The sequence below is a fragment of the Pholcus phalangioides genome, unplaced genomic scaffold, assembly GCF_987345545.1.
Source record: "Pholcus phalangioides strain wild (caught in Gottingen) unplaced genomic scaffold, Ppha-v1.0 ptg000003l_1, whole genome shotgun sequence".
Taxonomy (NCBI): Eukaryota; Metazoa; Arthropoda; class Arachnida; order Araneae; family Pholcidae; genus Pholcus; species Pholcus phalangioides.
In genome coordinates, this window is record NW_028301596.1 from 6,141,257 (window position 1) to 6,167,744 (window position 26,488).

The window sequence follows — 26,488 nt, forward strand, 5'->3', positions numbered from 1 at the left end:
AAATCACTGGGAAGTCACCAATGGCGAGAAATGAAGCAATACTGCAAATCGCAATGGATTAAGATGAATTCTACGGAATAAAGCGTTTAATACAAGGATGACGTCACTCTCCGCTACCATACGAAGGTTATTTAACAACTGGCTGTTGCGAAGATATATTTTGGAAAGAGAGAAAATTCAACTGCCCCTGCGGGGAATCGAACCCACGTCCTTTCACTTTCCGGGTGAACTCACTAGACTACAGAGGCACCAAATCTCTCAATCTTTCCTTGGAGCTCGTGTACACTGAAAGGGATACATGGACGGCCGGATCAGTTGTGAGCTTGGCCTGAGTCTGGTCCGGCCGTCCATGTACGGTCCCTTTCAGTGTACACGAGCTCCAAGGAAAGATTGCGAGATTCGGTGCCTCTGTAGTCTAGGGCGTTCACCCGGAAAGTGAAAGGATGTGGGTTCGATTCCCCGCAGGAGCAGTTGAATTTTCTCTCTTTCCAAAATATATTCGCAACAGCCAGTTGTTGCGAATTATATTGAAATAACCTTCGTAAGCGTTTAAACATGACATATAAGTGAGATGAATATTCTTATTTATAGTTTGAATTAATAATAATGCAATTTATGAATTCAGAAGATAATTTTAATCCTTGATTACAAAAAAAGAACAAATTCAAGTTTCCTTCGTTTTAAATACGTGAAAAAATGGCATTTTTACAAAAAAGTTGGGATGGTCAAAATGACGTGAAAACACAGGTCATATGGTCACATTACTGAGGTCGTTTTCCTGGGCAGGAATGCCTGCCCACATTTACATGCTTGATAAATTGCATGCTCGAAAATTATTTACCAAATCGCATATTCCCTAGCCCCTTCCCCCTTTGCACTTGAGCTCAAGGCCTTGCCCCAATGTTCCCATGTATTAAGGTGGCACAAGCCGGAACATTTCACTGGCTCATCTGAGGTCAATTAATAACTAAGAAAAAAAACCTTGAGTCCTAGGCTCGATCCATGTCAGTCCGAGGTGAATCAAATTAGTAATAGAACATCATATTTCTCTGTTCTATTACTTGCTGAGCTGATCTCTGCCAAGTCTCATAAAAATGGCTTTGCTTTTTTGGACATAAAGATGCTGTATCACAAAGAAGAATGCTCCAACCATGACACCCACGTGGATGTAGAGCCACTACAGTCTGGGACGCTGTAAACAGAACAAGGTAATGGGGGAGGGATAATCGGAAAAATATCAAGCAAAGCAGAACTTGGAGGAAAAAAAGTGAGCGAGACACTAATATCAATACAGAGGACAAGGAAGGGAGGACAGAAAATCAGCAAAGTGAAACACTTAATGGACTTATTTGGGAGAATCTAAACACTATCTCTCTCTTTCTCTCTCTCTCTCACACCTAGATGTACAAAACAAACTTTCAACCAAAGAAAATGCTAACCATTATTTGGCACAACCTTGCAGGTAGAGCAACACTGAAAGAATGGTATCTGCACCTGTACGGCACCACAGAAAATCCAGATGGGTCAGAAGCTAGGAATGTTCAAGCTCCAGCAATAGTCAACCCAGTGAGAAAGATGACCACATCTCCTCCTCCTACCACTACGACTACTGTCGCCACAACTTCCACACCCGCTTCTACTACGACACTGGCTTCTTATCCCCGCAAGCAAATGACTTCAAAATCCAAAGCACCCCCCTGGCCTAAACCGACATATCAATACTACCCTCCGACTACTGCCAGATCACATCCCTTAGAAGATGGACGGGCTATCAATGAAGAATCAAACAGCATCATGCAAGCCAATAGGAAAGTCGATGCTCCTGAATCAGGTATGAATTTCATATATGCATATTCAGAAGTGATATACATCCACATTCGCGTCTTTGCTCGCTATCCCATTCCATGCTGATTGTAAGTTTCTGTATATAGTTGTACAGTGCATAATAATAACTTCAGTTTTCTTTTAAATTCAATGTCACAAATCTGTTTCCTAACCTTTTTTATTTTCTACGTATATCTGCTAATTTGAGCATAACTATTTAAATGATTATGTATTTTTGCCTTTTCTAGTAACGTTGAAACATATGTACTAAAATCAATTTTTAACACTTTTAACCTTAATTTTCAATTAATATTTTTTGCTGAATATTGTATTGGAATGCATTTGAAAAAACAAAATGTTCCAGATTTTTATTACACACGGATAGTTTTCTGCTTTGATTGTGATTGAATAGCCTACGTACTGCAGTGAAATTTTCAAAATCACGATCGAAGTTTTATAGTTTAGCACAGAGTTGTTGTATTTGTTTACTTTTGGGATTAAATTGTCCGGAAAATTTGCTTTTGACAATTCGTTCGCAGATAGAAAATTCACATACAACAAGGCTCTATCGTCCACAGTAGTAGTGCCCCGTTCGCTCGTTCTCCTAAAACAAACATCACGATATTATGCAGTAATATCTGTGTGAACATAATACCACAGTAAAAGCTAGATATTTTCAGGAAGCCTTTACTCCTCCCCCGTTCACTGTATTCAATTTGTATGAATTGTTCTTCTTATCCTCCTGCAGATAATATCGATGATGACGATGATGATTTTAGCATGGAATTCTAGAGACTGTTTTCCATTTCGCTTGACTACATAACTTTCTTTTTCCCTTGTATATATAATAATTCATAGTATTTCTCTGACAGCATACTTTATCATTTTGAGCGCAATAAATACTTTAAAAAAACTTTTAACAATCTGCGGCATGCATTTGAACAATAAAATATTTTCATTCATCAACATTTTTTTTCATGCTTATTTGAAAAATATATGATTGCGAATGTATCTGGACTTTTATTTTTGACTGTATTAATCTGTGTTTTCGATCAAATAAGTTCATGCTACATTGTGTTGTTAGCCACTATTGTTGTGCAAAAAACACATTTTTCAATGTTAAACTTCCCATAACTATCTGGTTTAGGTTGCGCAACCTTCAGCTCGTGAAGGATGTTACTAAAAATATAATTAATTCCCTGGACTAGATAAGTAGTATATTACTTTGCGGTTCACAACTATCTTGCATGTCTAAAGAGTTTGCGTATATCGCTGTAAAAGTAATAGTAAACTCGCATCGTAAAGCATAGCACATTATGCAAATATTTTTCCGTTTCTTTCTTAGAAAGCAGATGCCAGTACTACCTACTATTTAACCGCACATGCATCTCGTACACATTCCTCTGCAAAATTTCTAACGAATCAGTACATGTCGAAACGTATTGTGCGTGTGTGTGTGTGTGTGTGTGTGTATATATATATATATATATACGTTGCCCTAACATATTTACATTGCCAGAGTTGTGCTTGTTTCGTGTTCTTGCTGATGCTGCCATCTGTGTCTTCCATATTTTGAAGTGAAGGTGGTAAGTGTGCTTGAATTTTTATGTTATGTTCGTAAGTATCGTGTTGAAGGTCTGCCTGCTCTTTGCGGCCGGCAGCACTGAATGTGTAACTCCCACCATCCAGAGGATAGAAGTCACGCATTCCATCATGCACCATTATTTATTAGAAGTTTTTCAGAGGAATGTTTACGATGTACATGCACGATCGTAATAATAGTAATCTTCCATTAATCATCTTCTTCATGCATCATCAATACACTCAGGACAAGCAAGTTTGAGTTCCATGTAGACCTGAAACTTTGCAGGGGAAAAACTCTCGAAGCTAATTTGCCAAGGTTACCTTCATTTCAAAATAGGTTCTACAATTCTAGCCCTATAAAATAACCTCAAACAACCGAAAAAATAGGGGGAACTAATGCTTTTGTTCAACTACATTTTTAATGAACGTTTTAATTACTATCGTGTACCTGAAATACATTTCCAAAAACTCTATATCAGTTTCTTTCCTAAACTTCATTGTGCGGTGTAATGGTATACACCATTGCGAAAAGGATATGAATGTGTTTCATCTTGGATTTCTCCAGTTGCAGAGCAGATCTGAAGAATTCAAATGTCAGCATCATAATCTCCAGACATATTTCTAGAGTTTGTATAGATACATGTTCAATTGTGTGTACCAGATCAAAGGGGTAATCAACTAATCTGTTAATTATGTCTAAAGCCATTCTGCATGCGAGCGTTGACTGTGAAATAGTGTTCGGTTTATCATTTTTAGGTCGTTTTTTTTTTTTATGTATGCATAGTTTTAGAAAATACTGTGCATGGCATTATATGCATGTAAATGTTCTCAAGGCTTTCTGACTTGTAGTTGAAAACTGCCTCTGTTATTTTCTATTTTACAACCAATAATTTGATGCTTGAAAATTCAATATACTGTTAAAATAAATTATTTAGATTTTTTCCCCCTTTTTCCTGGCTTAAGTATTAATTAGTACTCTTCTGGCTGTCTTTTGTTTAGTTTTTTTTGTTATTTTAATTGTTTCTTTTTCCTTCTTCTTCTCTGTATGTTTGTTTAAAAGAAAAAACAAAAGTTTCTGTTGATTTTTTACGTTATTGTGTTGCTTTTGCTACAGGCTCATGGCATGGGATTGGGTTGCATGGCACTACTAAAGATAATGCAGAGCAATTAGATCACTTCAATGACTCCCAACCCAATGTACAGAGTAGTCGCAAGAATTCCGCCTGTAATCTCACATTGTGTAATGGATTGGTGTTGTGTACGTTGCTTTCTCTTCTAGTGGTGGAGGGTTTACTTGTCCCACGCTCAGATGAACGCATTGCACCGCTGCTATCGTTGACTCACGATTGCTCGGAACATTCTTCAGATCACTGGCATGAGAACTGTAATCAGTTATAGATGTACAAATAACTTATGAGAATCCTATTCATGTTTGCTTTGACAGGAAAAATTGTCGATTCCTGATATATATATATATATTTTAATTTGACATCACATCCCAGTGAGAAACGATGTTTTGTTGCGACTGTGAACTTTTTTGTTCCAGATTTTGTTCTTTCGACAATGCCATCTATCATTCCTGTGACCAAGCTCAACAATTTGTTGCTATAAAGTTTTTCTTTGTACTGTCTTCTTTTTTTGTTTTATGAGAGAAAATTTTAGTAATGGAACATGTATGGATTTCATCTTGGTGATGTGGAAGAAGAACAAAAAAACACATAGGAGGAAATTTGGTTTTACTGTTGTTTGTGGTTTGAAATTACTCAAATATCCATATCAACAAGGCTCTTTCTGTTAAATATGTGAAGAATTTTGTGCAGATGTATAAGTATTATTATGTTCAGTAATTCTAGGCATTCCAGATTGCAACATAATATCCTGAAACAAGCTTGCGTTCACCTTAAGAACATACTATAGTGGAACCTATAAATAACGACACACATGGAACAGAAATTTTTGTCCCCAAACAGGGAGTGTTGGTTTGTATATACAGCGAAATACATTGGAATCCTGTTCCATAGATTTTGAAATACATTGGAACCCTGTTCCATGAATTTCAAAAGTGTCCATTAACCAGAGATGTTCGTTATGGGAGGTTCCACTGTAATGTATTATGATAACTTATTAATGTATGTATCTTTCATATATACAGAGTTTTATCTTCTCTATAGTTTCTTGAGCTATTTCATTCACTTTGGTCAACTAACAAGGAAATTGTCCCAAGGTGGCGTATTGAAAAAGTTTTGAAAAAATTACCACTAATTCTACTCATTTAAATATACACAAAAATATAAAAAATGAGGATGAATTGTTATGGGTCAATCAAAAAGAAAATTGTAAATATTAATATTTTTGAATGTCAATAGAGGTCAAGAGTGAATTTAAGCTCCCGCATCAATAGAGTGTAAGAGTGATGGCATTCAAATAACACAGGACAATGTACAGCACAGATAAAGAGAGGAAAAAGAAATGTAACTACTGCAGTTTCTAGAAAAGAAAAGCTGGAGGAGAGTGTGTAAAGAGAGAAATCGAAAAGACGTCTTTTATAGGTATCGCCAAGAAGCGCGAGAGGCGATGAGTAGCCGACTGTTATAATTGAATGTACTTGATTTTTTTTCATAATTTTTTGAGGACGACACCTTGGAATCCTTTTCTTGTAAGTTTAATTAATTTTGAGTAAAAAAAAAACTGTTATATGTTTGAATTCTTTTCCGTGGGTTTTTCAAACCTCAGCAATTGCCGTCTTTGGGAGATATTTTCAGTTCTGGAAGTAGTTCAAGTAGAACTGAAATTCTTCTTCCTTGAAGATGCCAACTGCTAGTGTTGTAAATGTCAAGAAGGAACTCACACTCATGGCTGTTTTTTTAATCAAAAGTTTAATCATAGTCTTAAATATTTTATTGTAATATAATTTTGAATTCAATATTTTTTAAATTTTTATGTCCCAAATTTTGAACATAAATTAAAATAATTTAAAAAAATTACATATTTGCATGAAATTTTAGTTAATATAATCTTGAGTTTGACATTTTCATGTAACTGAAGGGGGGAAAAAAACCTCATCTATGTAAATTGGATTTTGCATGTGATTTCAATTACCAATATATATGTTATTTGTGTAATCTGATACGTATTCCTTGTAAAACCTGCTTGGCGCTGAAAAAAATGTTTATTGAATCAAGAACATCAAAGAAGCATAAAAAAACAGTGTCTAACTTCAATAAAGCAAATAAAATATCACCCACTCCGAAAAAATAACCTCTAAATTTTTTTTAATGCAGTTAATTCCGAAAATATAACTTGTAAGAAGCATTTGTAAGTTAAAAAACGGTTGCCGTTTTTCAGATTATTTTCATTATGCTGTATGTATACATATTATCCCTAGTATGTCATTCAAGTTAGATCTTGTTCATTGCGTGTGCAAAAGTTGTTGAAGGTATCAAAATATAAGGGAAAAAATCGAAGTTTTCAGAGGTGTGCAGGGAGAAAATCCAAATTTTCAAATAATTATTTACATATGAATCAAAAGAAGAAGTACTTGGAGTCTCAGAAATGTTTAAATGGCTTTTTATAAATTTCATTACCGTAATTTCACACAACTATGGTCTAAACTAACATCATTTTCTAGATTAATCATCATAACTTTTATATTCAAGCTATTGGAAAAAAAATTTTTTTTTTTTTGCTGATATTGCCTGTAGAAAGATTAAGCATTCGTATTAAACATTTTTTTTATTCCTTATGTAGCTCAAATATGAAATTTTTAAAAATTAAATTTTGGACCATAGTTGTGTTATGAAGTCCCAACTATAGTCCATCATATATATTTCGCGTTATAAATTGCTTACGAACCATAGTTGAGAGAATCTACTTCAACTATATCATATATCCATCTTTTATCTTCTTTGCTAGAAAATCAAGGGGTTTTTACAAATTCGGCCGCTTAGGAGGTCAAAAACGGGGGGTTCATAGAGAAATCACGCCGAGCCAAAACCGCTGAAGCTCATCATGAAATTTGGTTAGAAGTTTCGTTTCATGACTGTGAGAGGGTTTTTCGAAATTCGACCACTAAAGAGGTTCAATAGGGGTGGAGGTCCTATTAATTTGGTCGGTATTTTTTTATTGTGATGTAGAGAGTCACTGAGAAGGGATTTTCTAAAATTTAGCGGATTTTCTAAAATTCAGCCTTTCCCCCCTTAGGAAGAGGGGGTTCAAAGGTTATATGGAGCAAATATATGAGAGTATATTAATATAGTTATATTATATGAGAAATACTTTGTTTTTTCAGGTTTTAGTGTTTTTCTTACAGTCATTTTATTCTTCCCAGTAATTTTTTTAAAGCTTAACGTGATGTAAAGAAAAGATAAAAATTATATATAGGTGGTACATCTCTCAACAACTTTAAGGCTTTTTTGCTATCTTTCTTTTATTGTTATTTTTCCATATTCGTTATTATTAACATTATTTTTTTGAATGATTATTTTAGGGGTTTTTTTCAAATATAAGTTTTACTTTTTTGGAAAATTTTATATTGTAGTGATATTTTAGTAATATATAAATTTCTTTTCATATAAAACTCTTTCCCTTCCCCCCTGCTTTTTTGTTTTTCATTCATAGAAAAGTTAATTCAGGATTCAAAAGGTCAATACAATGCTAATGAAGCAGGTGGTGACGGCCTACAAAAATAATTTATAGAAAAAAAAATCGTGAAGTTAAAAATATTATTGTTGTGAAACTTTCACTAAAAATAATTTGCTTTTTATTTTGTTCATAAGTAATTAGTCATTATCATTATAATAGTTATTAGTATATTCTAAATTTAACCACACTTTAAGTGGAAAATTAAAACTAATTAGTGATTGCAAATTAATTGTAACGTGAAGTACGAAAAAACATATCAGCACGCAAACGTGCATATATTTTATATCATATCAACATATCAAACATTAATTTACATATCTAAAGAGTCTGTTGCAACATAATAAATATATATTAGGCTAGGAAATTATTTTCCAGTGTAGCATACTAAGAAAACCTCTTTCATAAAAGTTTTACTGTTATAATAATTTATTATAACAGTAAAAACCTCTTTTGTGAAACCCAGCGGAGCAAAAAAATTCATTCAAGAGGAGTGACCGTTAATCAGGGGTTTGAGATGCACACTTTTGTTGCACAATGGGAAATTATTATTTAGCCGCAAAAGAGGGGTGACTGCATCTGAGGGGTGGCCGTTAGGAGAGGTTTTACTGTATTTTACCCACTGCTTCACCATATATCATTGGTGAAGACTAGAACGGAGTTGATGCGATCTTTTTAGTTGCCTGTGTAAATTGAACCCGATCAAAAACTGAGAATATCTTATCAATTTCTCTGTTAGTTTTACTACTGATATTTTTTTTCCTGTTGTGGAGGAAGCGTTTGTAAGAAAATGTTATTTCACTGTACTTTCATCAGATTTTGTATTGATTCAACCTTTGTAGATAAAGCTTAGGAACTATAGTGGTTCCTCGAGTTAAGAGTACCTCGACTTATGAGTTAGTATTCAAGTCAAGAGCAAAAAAAAAAAATATTTTACTTGCGACGAAATATTCAACTTGTGAGCTTGAACACACTTGGAAAAAATTCTTACAACACACAAAAGTGTAAGCGTTTCCAAAAAGTTGAAGACTACAACAGGGCCTGGGGGGCCTGTACTGTTTGCGCATTTATCATCTTGTATGCAAAATCTACTTGGTACATACAGATTGCATGTTGTTATACCATACTAATTATTTTTAATATGAGTAAAATATTTTAAAAAGGTTGCAGAACAGAAACCAAAGAGTTAACTGAATAGGAAAAAATAAATTATTATTAATGGAAAAGTTTGCTTCATGATGGAAGTTTTTCATAATGCAAGTGAATTTAGGGAAAAAACTAAACTTGTAACTTGATGTATAACTCTACATAAAAGTCCAGTGTATTTTGGCAACAATAATAAGAACAAGCAATAAGAACGAAGAAGACACACAATGTTTTTTCTTGTTTTAATTATTTATGATCAAACCTTTATTCATTATATATGCAAATATAATCTTTTAAAATTTAAATTTTCTCTCTTTCTTTAATTTGAGTTCACAGATCTTTAAATTTCATCATCATTATAAACAAATTTTACCTCATGTTCCATTATTGAGTTTTTCTCTTATTCATTAAAAAATTAAATATGATTATAAAATCGTATTCATTTTTTTCTTTCGTTAGAAATTAATATATTCAATATTCCATAATTGTGTATAATATGATTTCTACAATATGTTTTTATTTGAATGTATAATTGTATACTATTCATATTTATGGCAGTATTTGTGTATAGTATAATGTTTTTTTTTTTGTTTTTTGTGTTTTTAATGTACCAAAGATTTTGTTTAAGTGTACCTGGTGAGTGTTGTTGTCATTACTTGATTATTATTATTATTTTTTTTACAATTTCAAAGATATTATTGGCAATGCATTTCAATTTGTAAAATATTGTACATATTTTAGTATACAAAATATTGTACATCTGGTCAAGACGATTTCACATACATATATACTACTACGTTTACATAATTTTTCCTCATAAGTTAAAATTTAAAGTAAATCTCAATATCATTTGTACGCGACAATTTCATGGTCAAGAGATAATTTGGTCGATAAATTTTATAGTTGGATCCTAGAAAATTCTGATATTTTACCAGTATTTTTAGAGAAACAAAATTATGATTCACACAAATATAATTTCGAGCATACTGAACATTTTTCATGGTCTTTTTAAAAACTTTATTTGAAGAACAAAAGGTTGAGGCCTGAAAATCGGATTCATTTTGTGTTGTTTCACCCTAACGACAATATGGTCACAAAGTGATTCCAAAAGACCAATTACTACTACTTAACCATACATGAACCTCGTTCACTTTCCTTTGTGGAATTTCTAACGAATCGGTACTTGCCAGAATGTGTGTTCTGAGGTTATGTGTGCCCCCCTAACGTATGTATGTTGTCTGAGTTGTGCTTGTGCCGTGTTCTTACTGGTGCTGTCATCTGTCTTCCATATTTTGAAGTGAAGATGGTGAATGCTTGAGTTTTCATTTCGTTTCAGTACAATGTTGTAGGTCCACCTACTCTCTGTGGACAGATTCTTTTTAAATGGGAGACTGGGTGCTCGCATTTGCAAAATGCCTACTGAACCAAACATGCTCCTCATGAACATTCCCCATAAGGAACTCGGGGAACAAATGGTTAAACGTTCGCATAAATTGTTCTTGGTGCATCTATAGGGTTGTATAGGTTTATGATTGGCAAAATGTATGCAACTTCATACGTTAACGTTAATTTTTCCGTCAGTAGTGTCGAAAGACGATTCATTAATATCATTCGCATAAAATTTGATGCACTTTAGTAATGCGGGGACTTTCTGTGGTGTGATTTCAGCGCCATCTTTTGCTCAAGTGGAACTAGTACCCCAAACCTTGAAAGTATTTAGCGAAAACCGGGACCGTTTCAGCATCACTGAATGTCCTTTCGCTTATCTTATCAATCTGGGCTGATATGCACAGGAAAGAAAAAATAATTTTCACACATTTGAATAGTACACATTGGCTGAAAGGTGTAATTACTGGCATAGGAAAAAAAATTAATCAAGTGTTTTAAAAAATTAGTTAATATGCAATAATCAAGGATTTCAATTTTTCCATGAAAGGGCGACTCAAGCTTATCTGCCGCCCGGTTGCAAAGCCTCGTGGGGCCGCCCTTAAAGACAACCATGGCAGGAGGCTGACAGGGCTTTAGCCTAGTTCATTTTATGATGAACCTGATTTTTTTAAGTACAAAGCCACGTCATTAATCACCAAACAATGTCCGTGACCATACGTCCCACTTTTATGTTCAAGATTATCCCGCCGTTCTTAATTACGCCGGATAACTTGATCCATATTACAGCTCTTATTAGTGGGCCATTATAACCGAGGCCTCTAAAACCTGCAGTAGTCGCCCCCCTCCCCACATGGTTGGATCCTTTGCGGGCCCCTCTATAGTGAATTTATGGAGTGAAAAACACAAAAAAATGACGTTATCGTTCAAGGCAGGAGCCCTATCAGTCCTGTCCTTGTGGGGGTCCCAAAAGCAATTGGCCTGCTTTATGGGTACTCAGACCATGTCACAAACTCCTCCTGTCGCCTATAGCACCCTCCCTCCTCAGCTCCGACACTACTCCCCGTGAAGGGGAAGTATAACTATTCGAGTTATTATTAAGAAATTTGTTCAAATTACTTTCTGGTGCTCTAGAGCAGTGTTTCTCAACTGCAGGGCCACGGCCCGGTACTCGACCCTGATGTCATTCACACCGGGCCGCAAATGATCAGCCGTTTCGATTTTCCTCATTCATTTTCCGTTAGTCTTGTGTTTGACTGGGCCTTCCACTCATAAAAATGAATGAAACCGGGCCGCGGGATTGCCAAGGTTGAGAATCACTGCTCTAGAGCCACACAAGTAGGAAGCCGAATTTTTCCCCTTTGCCTTCAATTTGACCGTACCGTAAAAATTACTGGGTGCGGACACAAAAAAATGCACACTTGTGACAGAGTAGTATATTCTTTGTTGTTTCTGGTATTACGGTCTCCCAGGCCCTGTCTGTTTACTCAAGTTTTCTCAACATTTTCGTCGTGAAGGGTGGTTCAAAATAGCGTTATGTTCCAAAATATCATGTGAATTTTTACTGCTGGAAATTTTATTTTTTAATTTGCCTGACTTAGGCCCCTTTCACACGGAGCGGATGCGGATGCGGACGCGGGTCCGCATACCCTTTCAAACGAGCACCGTTGACCAAAAGCACCACCGGACGTATTCGCTCCGCATCCGCATCGTCTGAATAGCCCCGAATAAACCTATTGTCAAAACTTCTATGTGCGGATGCGGAGCCCGCACTTAGGTTTTCACACATGCGGACGACGTCCGGACCCGCATGAACATTTCCTAGGTGCGGAGATTTTTCGGCTCGTCTGAAAGGCGCAGTATATTCCAATTGTTAAAACTTCTTCCGGACCCGCATCCGCTCCGTGTGAAAGGGGCCTTAAGCAAAAGCTGTCACCCGTGTGCACCGCACCCCTTTCTTCCGGGTCAGAAACATTATTCAAATTTTTGTATGAGGCCCTAGGCCCTATTAGAAGGAATCGAGGTGGGGGGGGCAGCATGTATGTATGTTCGCCCATGTTGAAGCACCATAGATGCACTTTTTTGTGTGTATGTTTAATCTGTATAAACTCGAGTGTTTTTGTCTTGTTGTGTTAGTGTTTGTTCACGTGTGTATGTTTTTGTTGAATGAGAAATAAAAATTATGAATGTGTGAGTGAGAAAAAAATAATTTCAGAATCGGTGAAAATTTTCAGAATTACTCAAAACACAGAATTATCGAAAATCCAGACAAATAATAAAGTTACATGATTGATACAAATTCAGATTTAATAAAAAAAAAATCCTTTCAGAACTATTGAAAATTCAGAATTTTTCAAAATACAAGAATGATTAGGTAATTCAAAATTCACGAGAGGGGTGATTTCAGAATTAATAAAAATCCATGATTATTGAAAGAAGTTATTTCGAAGTTAATTAAAATTTATGATTAATAAAAGAATTATTCCAGAATTAATAAACATTTCGACCTAATGAGAGAAATAGTTTCAGAATTATTGAAAATACACTAGTGAGAGAAATACTGTTTTTTAACAATAAAATTCACAAATATTGAAAGAAATAACTTCAGAATTGATGAAAAAAAATTCAGATTCAATAGGAATTAATCTAAGTAATATATTCAGAATAATTACAGCACTGGTGAGAGGAATAATTTTTTTAGCCGTAAAATTTCAGAATTATTGTAAGAAATTATTTAACGATCCATGAAACTTAAAATTTAATGAGAAATAATTCCATAATTAATGTAAATCTAGAATTACTGAGAGAAATAACTTCAGAATCATTCAAAATATCGAATAAAGATGAAAAGAAGAGTAATCTAAGAATTATTGAAAATTTGGAATTATTCAAAGTATTATGGAAAGTCCAGAATGGATGGAAGAAAAAATTTCAGAATGAAAATCAGAATTAGTAAAAGAAATAACTATCGAAATTTTATAAAAATTAGGGAATGAACTACAGGGTAAGTACATAAGTAAGTTTGCCAATATACGGTTGGTCGCAAAAATCAACAAATTTAAATGCAATTTGAGATATCGGTGCTTCAGAGTATTCGCTCGCGGATGTGGAATACCCCCCCCCCACCCCGAAGCTCTTGCGGTTATGGTCAAAACGAAAAAAATTTGAAAAATTTGAGTAGCAGCACCCACTTTTATGCATTTCAAAATGATCAGCGCATCAAAAAAGAACATAAATGGCATTAGAACAGTACCTGCACCACCATAAATAGGTTCGCAGGACACAGGGAAAGAAATGGAATAGGGCGTTATAGAAGCACCTCCTAGAGATAGAAGGCCGCCGCCAACCAACACCTCCTAGAGACAGAGGGCCTCCACACTCTGCTTGTGACGTTAGTAAGTAGTTCATTTTCCCTCAGAATATTCAGGGTGAAAAATTCTCTGCTCTTGTCAGTATCACCAGGGAAAGAAACGATCAGGCTCAGAAATGGCGATTTCTATGCCCCACATCCAATCACTATGCGGTATTTGTGAGCCAATCAGCAAGATTCTACGCCAAAATAAGAAGAAACGAAATAGGATGCTTTGTTTTAAAATGTGCCAAACTTGCTAGGTAGTCTGAATGGCGTTTATGGCAAACAGTGCAGAGGCCAATCAGAATCCTATCTCTAGGAGGTGCTGCGCCAACACCTTCTAGAGCAGAGCTTCTGCTTTAGGTGTTGCCTCCGTACGGGTTGCCAAGTTCATCCACAACATCACTAAGGCCGAGATTACACTGTAAAATTTTTGTAAAAGTGCTTTTATAAAACTTGAAAAATACAACCAATAAGATGATCGATTACATTCGAGCAAATGTAACCGATTAGTTTATTGGTTGTATTTTTCAAGTTTTATAAAAGAACTTTTGCAAAACTTTTATAGTGTAATTGATACGATTATTGGTTGTTTTTTCTAAGGACTTTTATCGAGCTTTTATAGTGTAATCCAGGCATAAGACTACCTAGCAAGTTTGCCATATTTTGATCCACAGCATTCTATTTTTTTCTGCGATTTTTTATTTTAGTGCAGAATCTTCCTGGTTGGCTCACAAATACCGCGTAGTGATTGGACGTGGGGGCATAGAAATCGCCAAATCGGGGGGGGGGGGGGTGAAAGTTGCTGGTCGTCCCGTATAAAAGGGCTCAAGTGCATACGCAAGAGAAAGAAGATGAACTGCATTGCTTTTTCAGAAATTATTGCGGGGTGGGGGGGGGGGGGAATCAGCCCTCTTGCAAAATTTATCGCGGGGGGCTCAAAAACCTTTATGGCCGCAGCCCCTAGATTCCGGTGCCTATGGTTGTGGCCGTAACCACAAGAGCTTTTTTTCCCCACATTTTCGAGCACATACTCTACACCTAAATCTCGAATTTCATCCAAATTCGTTGATTTTTGCGGCCGCTGAGGGCTCGTACATATCGGCAAAGTTATTTTATGACCACCCTGTAATTTCAAATTTAATGAAAATAAATAATTTTGGAGGGCCCTTTTTAACTCAGGGTTCTGGACCGGGCTCTGTTATTTCGCCCGTTAAGACTTCATTGTCAGATAATGATAATAATAAAATTCCATAAAAATCCAAAAATATGTGCTTATATCCTTTTCTTATCCGTCTCATAAATTGCAAATAATATCTCATAAAGATTGTTGCTTCAAACATTCCTTCGATTTGTATTTATTGTTATTATTATTCTCATTTTTAAAATAATGAAGTTTATATCGAAACCTTTTCCATTTTGAAACACATAATTCTTAACTTTATTCTCAGGAAAGAAACAAACTTTCTAGAATGACCAAATCTTTTTTTTTTTGTAACTACAGTATATGCGTGTAAAAATGATAATGTTTATATTCAGTTCACACAGTGATGTCATGATTTGTAATTTTGTTTATCTGAACAGTATGTATATGAGAATTTAATATATATACGTGTACAATATATACATAAATTTATATAGGCATATATCAGTGTCATGTTTATTTTTCCAAAAAAAATGTTTTGTTTACTCAGCTCGAGCTGTTTACATGAAGAAAAACAATGTATTTACTCTAATGTATCGTGGAAAACAGTGTTATGTTCCATAAAAGAAAAACATATCTAAATGTTTTTGTTCAAATTATCATTTTTTTCTAAGAATTATTGTACAATAATTCACTCTTTCTTTATTTTGTTTTTAATTACAGTAGAACCTCCTTTATTGTAACATCAATTTTCCGAACAATTCGGTCAACCGAACACCTTTCCAACCTAACTCATTTTCAGTTTTCAATAGTCAATGGTTGGTATTTACTTGGAACTTGAATCCTCTTTTCTCCCAACTCGATAGCTTTGCTCTATTGTACAATAATTCACTTCCAAATAATTATACGTACCGTACCTGTGAGTTATAGATATGTAAGTACGGGGCAGATCCGGGTACGGTGTATGTAATTATAAACGATTGGCATGCAAACAAACGTGTGAATTGGAGCAGAGATTTAGCTGTTATCTTTTTTTTTCAGCTGACGAATTCATCTTAAATTTAATTTATTCCTTTGCTTCATCGAATTAGTTTCGAAATCGATTTTCCGAACTTTTCGCTTTTCCGAATACCCTCCGGTTCCGATGTGTTCGGATAATCGAGGTTCTACTGTATACGAATATTCTAATGTTTTCTTGTACATTTCTACGCTCTTTATTTCAGTTTAGAACATGCGTTTAATTACACAGAATTTATGTTACATGAAAGATACTGAAGTTGAGTTATATACTCAGTCAAACATTGCATCACGCCTGAACATAAGATTGAATTAGGGCAGGAGTAGCCAACCCCTGCGCAGACGCGTGCTATAAGTGACACGCCATGGTATCTAGAGTGGCACGTGAACGCTTTTGAAAAATTAAAGCACAATTCTATTTCATTTTTCAATCAAAAAAAAATTCTCCCCACTTTTCAAATAATCCTTTTCTTATGAATAATGGCTGTCAAACCCATATTAGTAGGTGCTCTTAAAACAATAATGTGATGTCTTTCTATTCAATGCATTTCTGTTTCGTTTTTCATCGTTGGACACAGTTACCGGGCGCCCCATGTGTACGAAACTTAAGACCGTACACATGGGGGAGGGGCATGCATTGCATAATATAATTATATTGTATATCCATGTATTTTTGGGGAGGTTAAGCCCTGTTACAAAGTTTATTGGGGAGAGGGAGGGCACAAGCACCCTGTGGCCTTAAGTTCTGGTATCATGGTGTAGTTAAGCACTTCTACCGATATACGTACATACACAATCTGCGTTGCGATAATGGAATTTATGACTCAAACACAAAAACAGTTTAGAAGAAACCAAAGAAGTGACAAGCTCAACATTTTTGCAAAAATTTCGAGGGCAGCCGAACGATATTTTACAAAAACGACAGAATGGTCGTGTCCCGTTAAAACGGAACGGACGCGTGTTCTGCGTGTTGAAATTCGTAGAGAGGCACGCGCATCGAAAATAATCCTAGTTGTGGCACGGGTTGAGAAAAAATTTGACCACCCCTCAATTAGCGGGTTCTTGACCTTTTTCATTCGTAGCCCATAATCAAGAATAAGATCAGCTCTGCGACCCATGGGACTGTTTGTTATTCGAAATTAGTGAAATCAGTTACACAAAAGCACAGGTATACTAGATTGCATGCATATGTATAATGTACTACTACTAAACCAGACATGCACCTCGTCCATATTCCTCTGCGGAATTTCTAACCAATTGGTACATGTTGGGATGTGCATGTCCGTGTTATGAACCTACCGTGAAGCTTGTTTCTGTGCTTGCTATAGTGCTGCCATCTGCCACATATTTTTCGAACTGTGAGTGAAGTATAATGTTTGACGATTATATCGCTGTAGGCTTGTTGCTCTCTGCGGCGAGACTTTTTAATAGGGAGATCGGCTTGCATTCGCACATCGAAGTTGGGAACCACAGAAAACCAACTTCAGCAACAACATGCATCAGTCCTACTAAACCATTCATGTACCTCGTCCATATCGCTACCTGTAGAACCCCTGAGTTAGGTGGCGCAAGGTAAAATTAGCATCGAGCGGCTCCCACGACTTAAGTCAAAGATACTTAGTCCGGTGTCCGGCGAACCGGGCGATTGAAGAAGCTGCGGTAACAATGTGGGTGTTCGCGCGAATGCGTCGATCTCCCCGTTAAAAGTCTCGCCACGTAGAGCATGCTTACAACGGTAAAATCTCAATCATTACACTTCACTCATAATTATAAAAATTGATGGCAGATGGCAGCACTACACATAACAAGCGTTACACAGAAACAACTTTACACTAGTTTCGCGACACGGACACGCACATTCGAACATGTACCAATTCGTTAGAAGTTCCGCAGAGGAATATGGACGAAGTGCATGTATGATTTAGTAGTGGTTACAATGTGGAAACCTGGGAGTAGATTTATCATGAGGGTCATTTGATAAGTAAGCCTAGATTATGTAGAGCCAAAAGTACAGCCAAAAGTCTATGTTTAGACATTTCCTCGAATTTCTGGAAAAATACTGAACGAATCGCTCTGAAATTTCGGTCATATATGCCCCATGTCCGTATTCGCCGTTTTCAGTGAGAATTTAGTCATGGGTGCATTTGGATTGGGAGGGGGAGGAACGACAAAAAGTTGAATAAGAAAAAAAGAGTTTCTGATCAACCCTGTATCAGAAAAAACAACAAATGGCTTGTAACTTGTACAAAATATTGTACTAACTTTGTCTCTCTACATATAGCCAGTTTTTTGTACATCTTGTAAGCAAGCCTAGATTAGTTAAGACATATGTCTGTTTCAATTTAGTGGCCCCACCCCCTTAAATTGTAGGGTGCTGAGCGAACACTCCAACAAGCGATTACACCATTGAAAAACATTAAAAAAATCTTTCTTTCATTTTAATAATAAAAAAAAAAGAATCATACAAATCACTGGTTCTTAACTGGTTTCTATGCTCCAATAAGACGAATGCCACGGAACCCTTTACAGAATAATATACAGTATGTCACAAGATCCTGCCAGAAATAGTATTTTAATAATTGTCTTCTTCGTCTAAGCTGACGGACCCCCTCTCAAGTGAAACCTTTCCAAGGACTCCAGGTTGAGAACCACTCGCATAAATTATTATGCAAGTTTCATAATTTTTTTTTTTTAATTGACTTTTTTCCTATTTCAAATGCACAAAACATTAGAAAAAATTATGTGTTGCCACGTCTCTTCAATATTAATATAATAAATACTCATCAATATTAACTGTACGGTGCCGGCACCGCACAGTTAAACGGAAAAATATTTATGGTAATATCCGGACTTTTTTATACCCGTTACCTTGGATTCGGTGCCCCGTACAGGGACACTGATTGTACTGGCCTATATCCGCTTCTGACTGGAAGGCTATGCCGACGACACAAACACCGTCTCGAATGATGAAGTGCTGAATGAATGAAAAAACTCCGCGGAATCATCAATCGTAGGGGTCATTCAAGTATTACGGCAGCAGAATTTTAGCCATTTTTGACCCCTCTCCTCCCCCCAGCAAAAGTCAGCAAAACTCGGAGCACCCCCCCCCCGTTGTCAGCAAATTTTCGTCAGCATTCCCCCTACCTGCTAACACATATTGGAATCAGATACGTACGCGCGGGACGGGGGGGGGGGGCATAGTGGGGCTCACCCGATATAACAAAAAAAAAATTTTTTGATGCAAGAAATATTTAAAACAAATTTAATTTGGGAAGAAAATACCTTTATATGTTATACAAAGGTATATTATGTATATAAAGTATGTGATATTATAATCAATTTCTGTTAACTTCAATAGTATTTGAAGTACACAAATTTTTTTATTTAAGAAATTCATTGCGACCCACCCTCTAAGCTACAAATGCCAAACTTGTGGCCCTGGGGGATATCTGATGCGGTCCGGCACTTCAAACCTAATTTTGGTGAAAATGAACTAGGTGGCACATTTACAGATCGCTTAAGTGATTCGTGGCGAAATTGTAGAGTATTTAAGTGGCCCGTGACGCATTTTCAGATCACTCAAGTAGGCCAGTGGCACGTTCACGGATCACTCAAGTCACCCGCGACACATCTACAGATCACTTAAGTTGTCTGTGGCACATTTAGAGATCCCTCATATGGAATGTGGTACAGTTTTGGAGCACTTAAGCGGCCCGCAGTGCAGTTCTGCATCACTCAAGTTACCCGCGGGACATTCCCAGATTATTTAAGTGATCAACGGCATAGTTACAGATCATTTGGGTAACGCGCGACACAGTTTTACAACACTTTAAGCGGCCCGCTACACACTTCTAGAACACTTTAGCGGTCCGGGCACATTTCCAGCGCACTTGAAGGATCAGCGAGACATTAAGAGATCTCTAAAGTGGTTCTATAGAGGACTTATCAATAGGAAGAATATTTCAGGTGGCCACAAACTAGCGAAAGGTTCTTCTCGTTTTTGGTACACCCAGTAAGATGCCATTAAGAATATCTCATATTTTTATAAAGGGTAGTTGATGACGTGCATTATTCAAACCCCCCCCCCCATCGACGCTGACGTAATACTTGAATGACCCCTTAGACAATAATTAATACAGGGTGTCCCATAAATTCATTTAAAAAATCATAGAAATTGAAGGTATTGGTGTATTTGAATGCGGTTTGCAAAGTAAAATTGTTGAAATTTTTTTCATAGAGGGAGCTGCGCGAAAGAAAATCACATAATTTCGAACCTGAACCTACAATATCTTATATATCCGATATGTTCATAAAGCTTCAGTCAAAGTAAGGGTGCGAACATAGTGCACGCTGATTTCCCATTCTGCAAGTCCGCCCCATTACGGATTGGTAAAGAAAAACCTGAAATTCAACTTTTTAACCAATCCGTAACGCACTGATTTGATTGGAAACCAGCATGCACTATGTTCGTACCCTTAACACCAATAGTGCTTTATCCCCCCCCCCCTAACGCCAACATCACAATGAGAACCATATGCAAGCGCCAGTAACGAAAACTCAAGAATGAACTGTTGTCCGCACACCCACTGCATTTTATAGGAAGTTGATTTGCATATTTCCATTGATTTGGTTTCGTGCAGTGCCCTCTATTGATGAAAATTTGAACTAAATTTATTTTCTGCACTAAAAAAAAAATCGTCTTTCGTGAGAATAACTTTTTTGCAAACCGCATCCAAATTTTTTCAATTACTTCAGTTTTTATGAATTTTTAAACTATTTACGCTTTTCTGGGACTCGCCCTATGCAATACATCAGGGAATGCAATACATGTAGGTTGTTGTCAAACAGTTAGAGCTCTCCAAAGTTTGAATCACCTCCTTTTTGAACTCCAAACCTACGAAGTTTGACTTACGTTGTCAATCGTGAAATCGAAAACCGCTTTTAATAGCCGTCTCGTGTTGCGCACGTAAGGCACGACAGACACATTTCCGTAAAAATTTCATGTGTCGTGTTCGTTTCTAGAATTGACGTTCCCGAGATATAAGCATTTAAAAAGTTGCGGTCCCTTTTTTTTAAGGGGGATCATAGCCCTTAAAGCATCAAAGAATCCAATTTTTTCTTTTATTAGGCTTTCGAAAAATTCCACCTAGAATGCGAGTTATGTTTAAAACTAAAACATGTCCACATTGTGTGGTTACATTGCATGTCATGTCATTTCATCATATGCGCTAGTTGTTTTTAATGCATTTTTTTGGAAATTTTCAAAAAATTCAGTATTAGAGATATGTAAAATTTTATACTGACACACACACATATATAGGATAGCATATTTAATTAGAAAATATGTGAAAAAATATTTCTAATAAATCAATAGTATTTTTGATGATATTTTAACTAGAGCATAGTTTTCCCCCCATGTTAAAGGGTATGTGCGACCCCTTAAATAACAAACCCCTATATTTTTTTCGACACAATTCGTCAAATACCGACTCATCACAGAATAGCCTAATCGTCTTGCACATAAAATTCTATTAATACTTTTACAGCGTATTGCTGGAAAGATACGATTTCGAAAAAAAAGTTATTTCAGAGTTAATGTGGCGCGTATCAAGATTTTTATCACGATATTCATCACCAGCAACCACGTAAATTCATTACATCGCAGTCCAAAGAGGTTAAAGAGTCATTATTGGATTAACGATGCAGTTTGTTTCTTTAGATATGATGTCATGACAGTGTTGAATCACCTCGCTCCTAATTTCCATAGAGATGAATTCTATGATGTTTTCTGAACATAGTTCAGCGGTGGTCAAAAAAAAAATCGAATAGAGAATGCTCGGTTTCATTCTCAAAAAGGTCTCTTCACGTTCTCCTAAAGTCATTCTTCCGCTTTTTCGCGGCTTAGTTTGTCCTGAACTGGAATATGCCATAAGGCATTAGAGACCATACCTACAGAGGGACATAGACTTGGTTGAAGGGGTGCAGAGAAGAGCTACGCATGCTCTTGTTATCATGCACAAGACTTCGACTATTCAATCACCAAACATGACCCCCCCCCCCCGCTCTGTCCCTTGTTTCCACAAGCAGGTCACGATATAAGCAGGATAGAAGCAGGTCACCTTACGGCTGGGCCATGCTGGAAAAGTAAAGCCCCGCCAGCCACCAAGAACACCGGACCTCCGACCCACGCAAAGGACCAGCAAGAACACCCCGGCGGTCCAAGGTCCCACCGGACCTACAGCAGAACGACACCATCCGTCACTCCCCGTCACCCGGATCAACGAAGAACCATACGTCCGCTCCTCATCCAGCGGTACATATTAAACCATTATCATCATTGCACTCAATCCCTAGTAGCTGGTCAAGTGACCAGTCTAATCCTATTCTGGATCCTCTCCACATCGAGCAGTTGCATCGTCCACCTAAAACGATAACAAAAAAGCACAGCACGGCATAGAATAATAAATATTGGGGAGGTTCTCCGGAGTGGGAATTAACAACAATTAGTATAACGGACTTTGTCAAACATCACAGTTCTGAATAGGGGGACTGAGATAGCATCTCAATATATATATATATATATACACACACACACACACACATTCCAATTTCTATAATAGGTTTCTTCTAGTCCATGGAAATCAAAGTTCAATCGTGTGTGCAACTCAGTTTGATATTGGAAATTCCATTGGTTCACAGACCAAAACTAGGCAAAAGAAGCTGAATATAATGTATATGAATGATACAAGATATGGAATTATAATTCACAGGATAATATATCTAGATATCAGAAGACTTCAGCTATGTCAAGTCTCTTTTCATATTATTGAATATTTTTACATTGGAAGAACGCGGGTGTCGGGGGGAATATGATCGAAGTGTTCAAAATTTTCAACGGGATAGATAGGATGGACCATGAGTTATTAATACACCGTCAATCAACTGCTTCGACAAGGGGACCACCAGTTTCACAATTCCAGGTTGTGGTGTCGCAGGGAGTTTTTCAATAAATGGAATAGCTTACCTCCCGGGGGTCGATAATTCCAACGCAATTGACATGTTTGAAAACAAATAGGATAAACGTTTCGGGATAATTCGAGAAGTTATCCATACTTAGATAAGACAACCATAATCTTTTTCTGGTGGTGTATTATATATTACTAATTATTAGTTTTTTGGTTATATATATGCTCTTATTTTGGGTCGTTGTATTTTGGTTATATTAGGCATCCGTATTTTTTATGATCATAATTTTTCAGTCATCTCGTCGAGAAATTTGCCTATTGTGGCCTATGTGTTTGTATTTGTATTAAAATGATAAAGAAGATTTCCTGACAATGCAATTTTCTGAGCTGGTAGTGCAGTCATACTCTCAACTTACGAGATTTCAGAGTAACGCAATTTTTGTGAAAAATATGCCTGACTCTTAAATTCAGCATAACCGTAATCGTTATGGTTTATAGCTGAGATGCAAATAATATTCTAATTGGGTAATCAGGTTTGAATACATTGTTCACACATTGAATCAGATACATCCAAGCTGAGCTGACTATGAAGGAGTTAGCAGTAGAAACCGGGGAAGCACAGAGCTGAAGATGTAAACTTCGTCAGAGAATTTTAAAATCAGTTTGTGAGGCTTCGAACCATTTGGAATCAACGGTTGGACAACAGCTTCCATTTTTAACGCATCTCAAGCTGAGGACTGAGATCTCAGTCCAACCTCGTCTGGCTGGAATATAAAACTCATTGTTCAGCTGCAGAAAGTTGCCGAGTGTGGCAAACATTCTGACCACGACGTTTGAAGTGAACAGACGTACTTTTTTCGCTGAGCAACCGAGCGTTAAGATTTGGTATTCAACCCAAGTGGTTAAATTTTCAACTAGTGGTTAAATATTCAACTAGTGGTTAAATATTCAACAAGTGGTTAAATATATTCAACTAGTGGTTAAATATTCAACTAGTGGTTAAATATATTCAACTAGTGGTTAAATATTTTTCCTCTGAAGACGACACAATGAAATGCATCAGGATTTTTCCTTTTTCGTGTATTTGCCTTATTTGTTAGTGTCTTCTCAATATTCTTGGGCAAAGTCGATCAACTCTTCCACTTCCAAGAGTGTCGAAGTAAATGGGGCAGGTGAGTTCATTGTTGATAACTATTGAATGGCATTATCTTGAGCGAACTTTTTCGAGATCGGCAATAACGTTTGACTCAACGTATAAAATGGGTGACCAGGCTATTCTTTAACACGCCTTATTCGTTGGTGTCTTCTCAATACTCTTGGAAGTGTATTCACTCGATTTTATGTTAAGAAACAAAAATTGGTAAAAAGTCACTTCTTTTAGTGGACCAAAATCTTATCAAACATCGCATTATGTATGATGCTCGTTAGTACATATTTTTGGAGTAGTTTACAAATTTTAATCATAATTTTTGAAATACTGTATACGCAGAAAAACCTGCATTTTTTTCGAAAAGATGTGATTTTTTGGAAATATTGGTTCTGATTGACCAATATTAAATGTATTTGTATTGGGGCCTTCGTGATTTTTTCCTTCTTAAAGAGGGAAAAACGAACATCACGAAGGCCCCGTTTGTATGCAAAATTTTCTCGACTTGCGAGCTTATAGTTGGTTCCATCTATCACCTAACTTCTGGGTAAAATACTTTTACATGTTTTTTTATTCACCGTTGGTCAACATAAACCACATTTAGTTGACATGTCCCAATAGTGGAATCCAACTATTTTTCAAGAAAGGCGAATCTCGGAATGCTTGACATCGTTCTTCAAGGAATTCGAAATCACATGGTAAACTTTGTCCAACAAGCTGCAGTTAATTGAATACCAATATTTTACTTTGTAATTTTTCAATTTTATTTGTTTGGTAATTGATTTTACATAAGATTCATTGTTCATTTCTCTATTTTCTTCACTCGTAGGTTGCCCTAAAGGCAACTACTACTACCAGGGCCACTGCGTGCGACAGTGCCCGCCGGGGCACTACGGCAGCATGGGCTACAGCTACCGCAGCAGCTCGAGCCAAGAGCTGACGACGTCCATCTGCCTGACTTGCCACTACTCGTGCGTCGAGTGCCACGGCCCCAACGACTACCAGTGCGTTCTGTGCCACGGCGACGCCCTACTAGTGGACGGGTACTGCGAACCCAAAGCTCTAGTCGACGAGGTGCAGACGTTGAACGTGTGGAACCACGTCGTTATCGGCGTCTTCACGGCTCTGTGCGTCCTGACCGTGTGCATCACGGCCTACGTGATCGTCTCGTTCTGGCCACCGATGTGCTGCCGCGTCAACAAGGAACGCAAGTACCTGGACGTGTCCCAGGAACAATGTAGGCAGCACCGTGAGGCGATGGCCACTTTCCTTCCCGTCACTCAGAATTGCCCCCCGAACGATCTAAGACTCAAACCTTACTACGACACTGACGACGAGCTATAGCGAGACTCTACCTCTTCGAGACATATAACTTAATATAGTGTTGCAGAAGTTGATAGATTTGGACTACGCCGCGATCCACACACGCGTACTGGACTTGGACCATCATGGCAAGCTTCTCCATTGTCCAGTGCTCTAGTTTCAATTCGAGATATGAGAGTAATTTCGATGTTTCGACGATGCTGTCAACAGGAATGAGTCCTCGCAAGCTGCATGAGAATGTGGGCTTAGGCTGAACTGAACGAACCGAGCGCGACCAGGCGTTGTTGCTATTGCGATATAAGCTCACTGCCCCAGAGGGTGTGGTCATGCCAGAGAGAAGCTGAAACACACTTTCAGCGTTTGCACGTCATCACTTTGCATCACGACGCATCCGGCCGGGAAGCCATCGTTGAATTCAAAAAGCACATCTAAGTCTATTAAGATCAAAATCCATGCAAATGATGCGTGAAAAATCATCTTTTATTAACAGTATCAGCATCTATAAATTCATGTAATAAATAACGTAAATGTTTGTATTTCAGGACAAAATTCCCCACGTGATTTCGAACTGAATCAAATCCCATGGGATAACTGCAAAAATGTTGATTTATGCAAATTTTAGGTGCGTCAAAATTCTAGATAGCTTATAGAATCTAGGATGTAGACATGCTTCCACTCGTTGCTAATTTTTATTTCATGGTAATGCCATGACCCGTTGGATTCAACATTATCGTAATCACGATCTAATTAGAAAAGTTGGGCTCCGCTTCTCTGACATAAAATTTAGTTGAAATATTATTGCTACTTAATGACTACATACAGACGGAAAACTAAGAATGAGCAGTTTGGAAATATGTCTTCCATGTGGCTGCGATTCCAACTGCCTTGGTTCTCATTCGCTCTATTTTACAGCAACATTAGCAGATGTAAACGGATGTATTCCGACCTTTAATTTATAAGCA

The 26,488-nt window shown here is 36.9% G+C and overlaps 1 protein-coding gene across 2 annotated transcripts in view; it reads left to right on the forward strand.

Annotated features, from left to right (window-relative positions):
- Nucleotides 1-25,640, forward strand: part of LOC149087959 (furin-like protease kpc-1) — a 253,187-nt gene extending 227,547 nt beyond the window's left edge. Inside the window, exons 13-14 of one of the 2 annotated variants that reach the window (XM_089243124.1) lie at nt 1,463-1,831; nt 4,523-5,732. In XM_089243124.1, the coding sequence (XP_089099250.1) occupies nt 1,463-1,831; nt 4,523-4,806 (653 nt within the window). In that variant the 3' untranslated portion in view covers nt 4,807-5,732. Of the gene's footprint in view, nt 1-1,462; nt 1,832-4,522; nt 5,733-25,032 lie in introns of those variants that run through there. The other variant, XM_089243117.1, reaches the window with a different exon arrangement.
- Nucleotides 25,641-26,488: the final 848 nt, after the last annotated feature.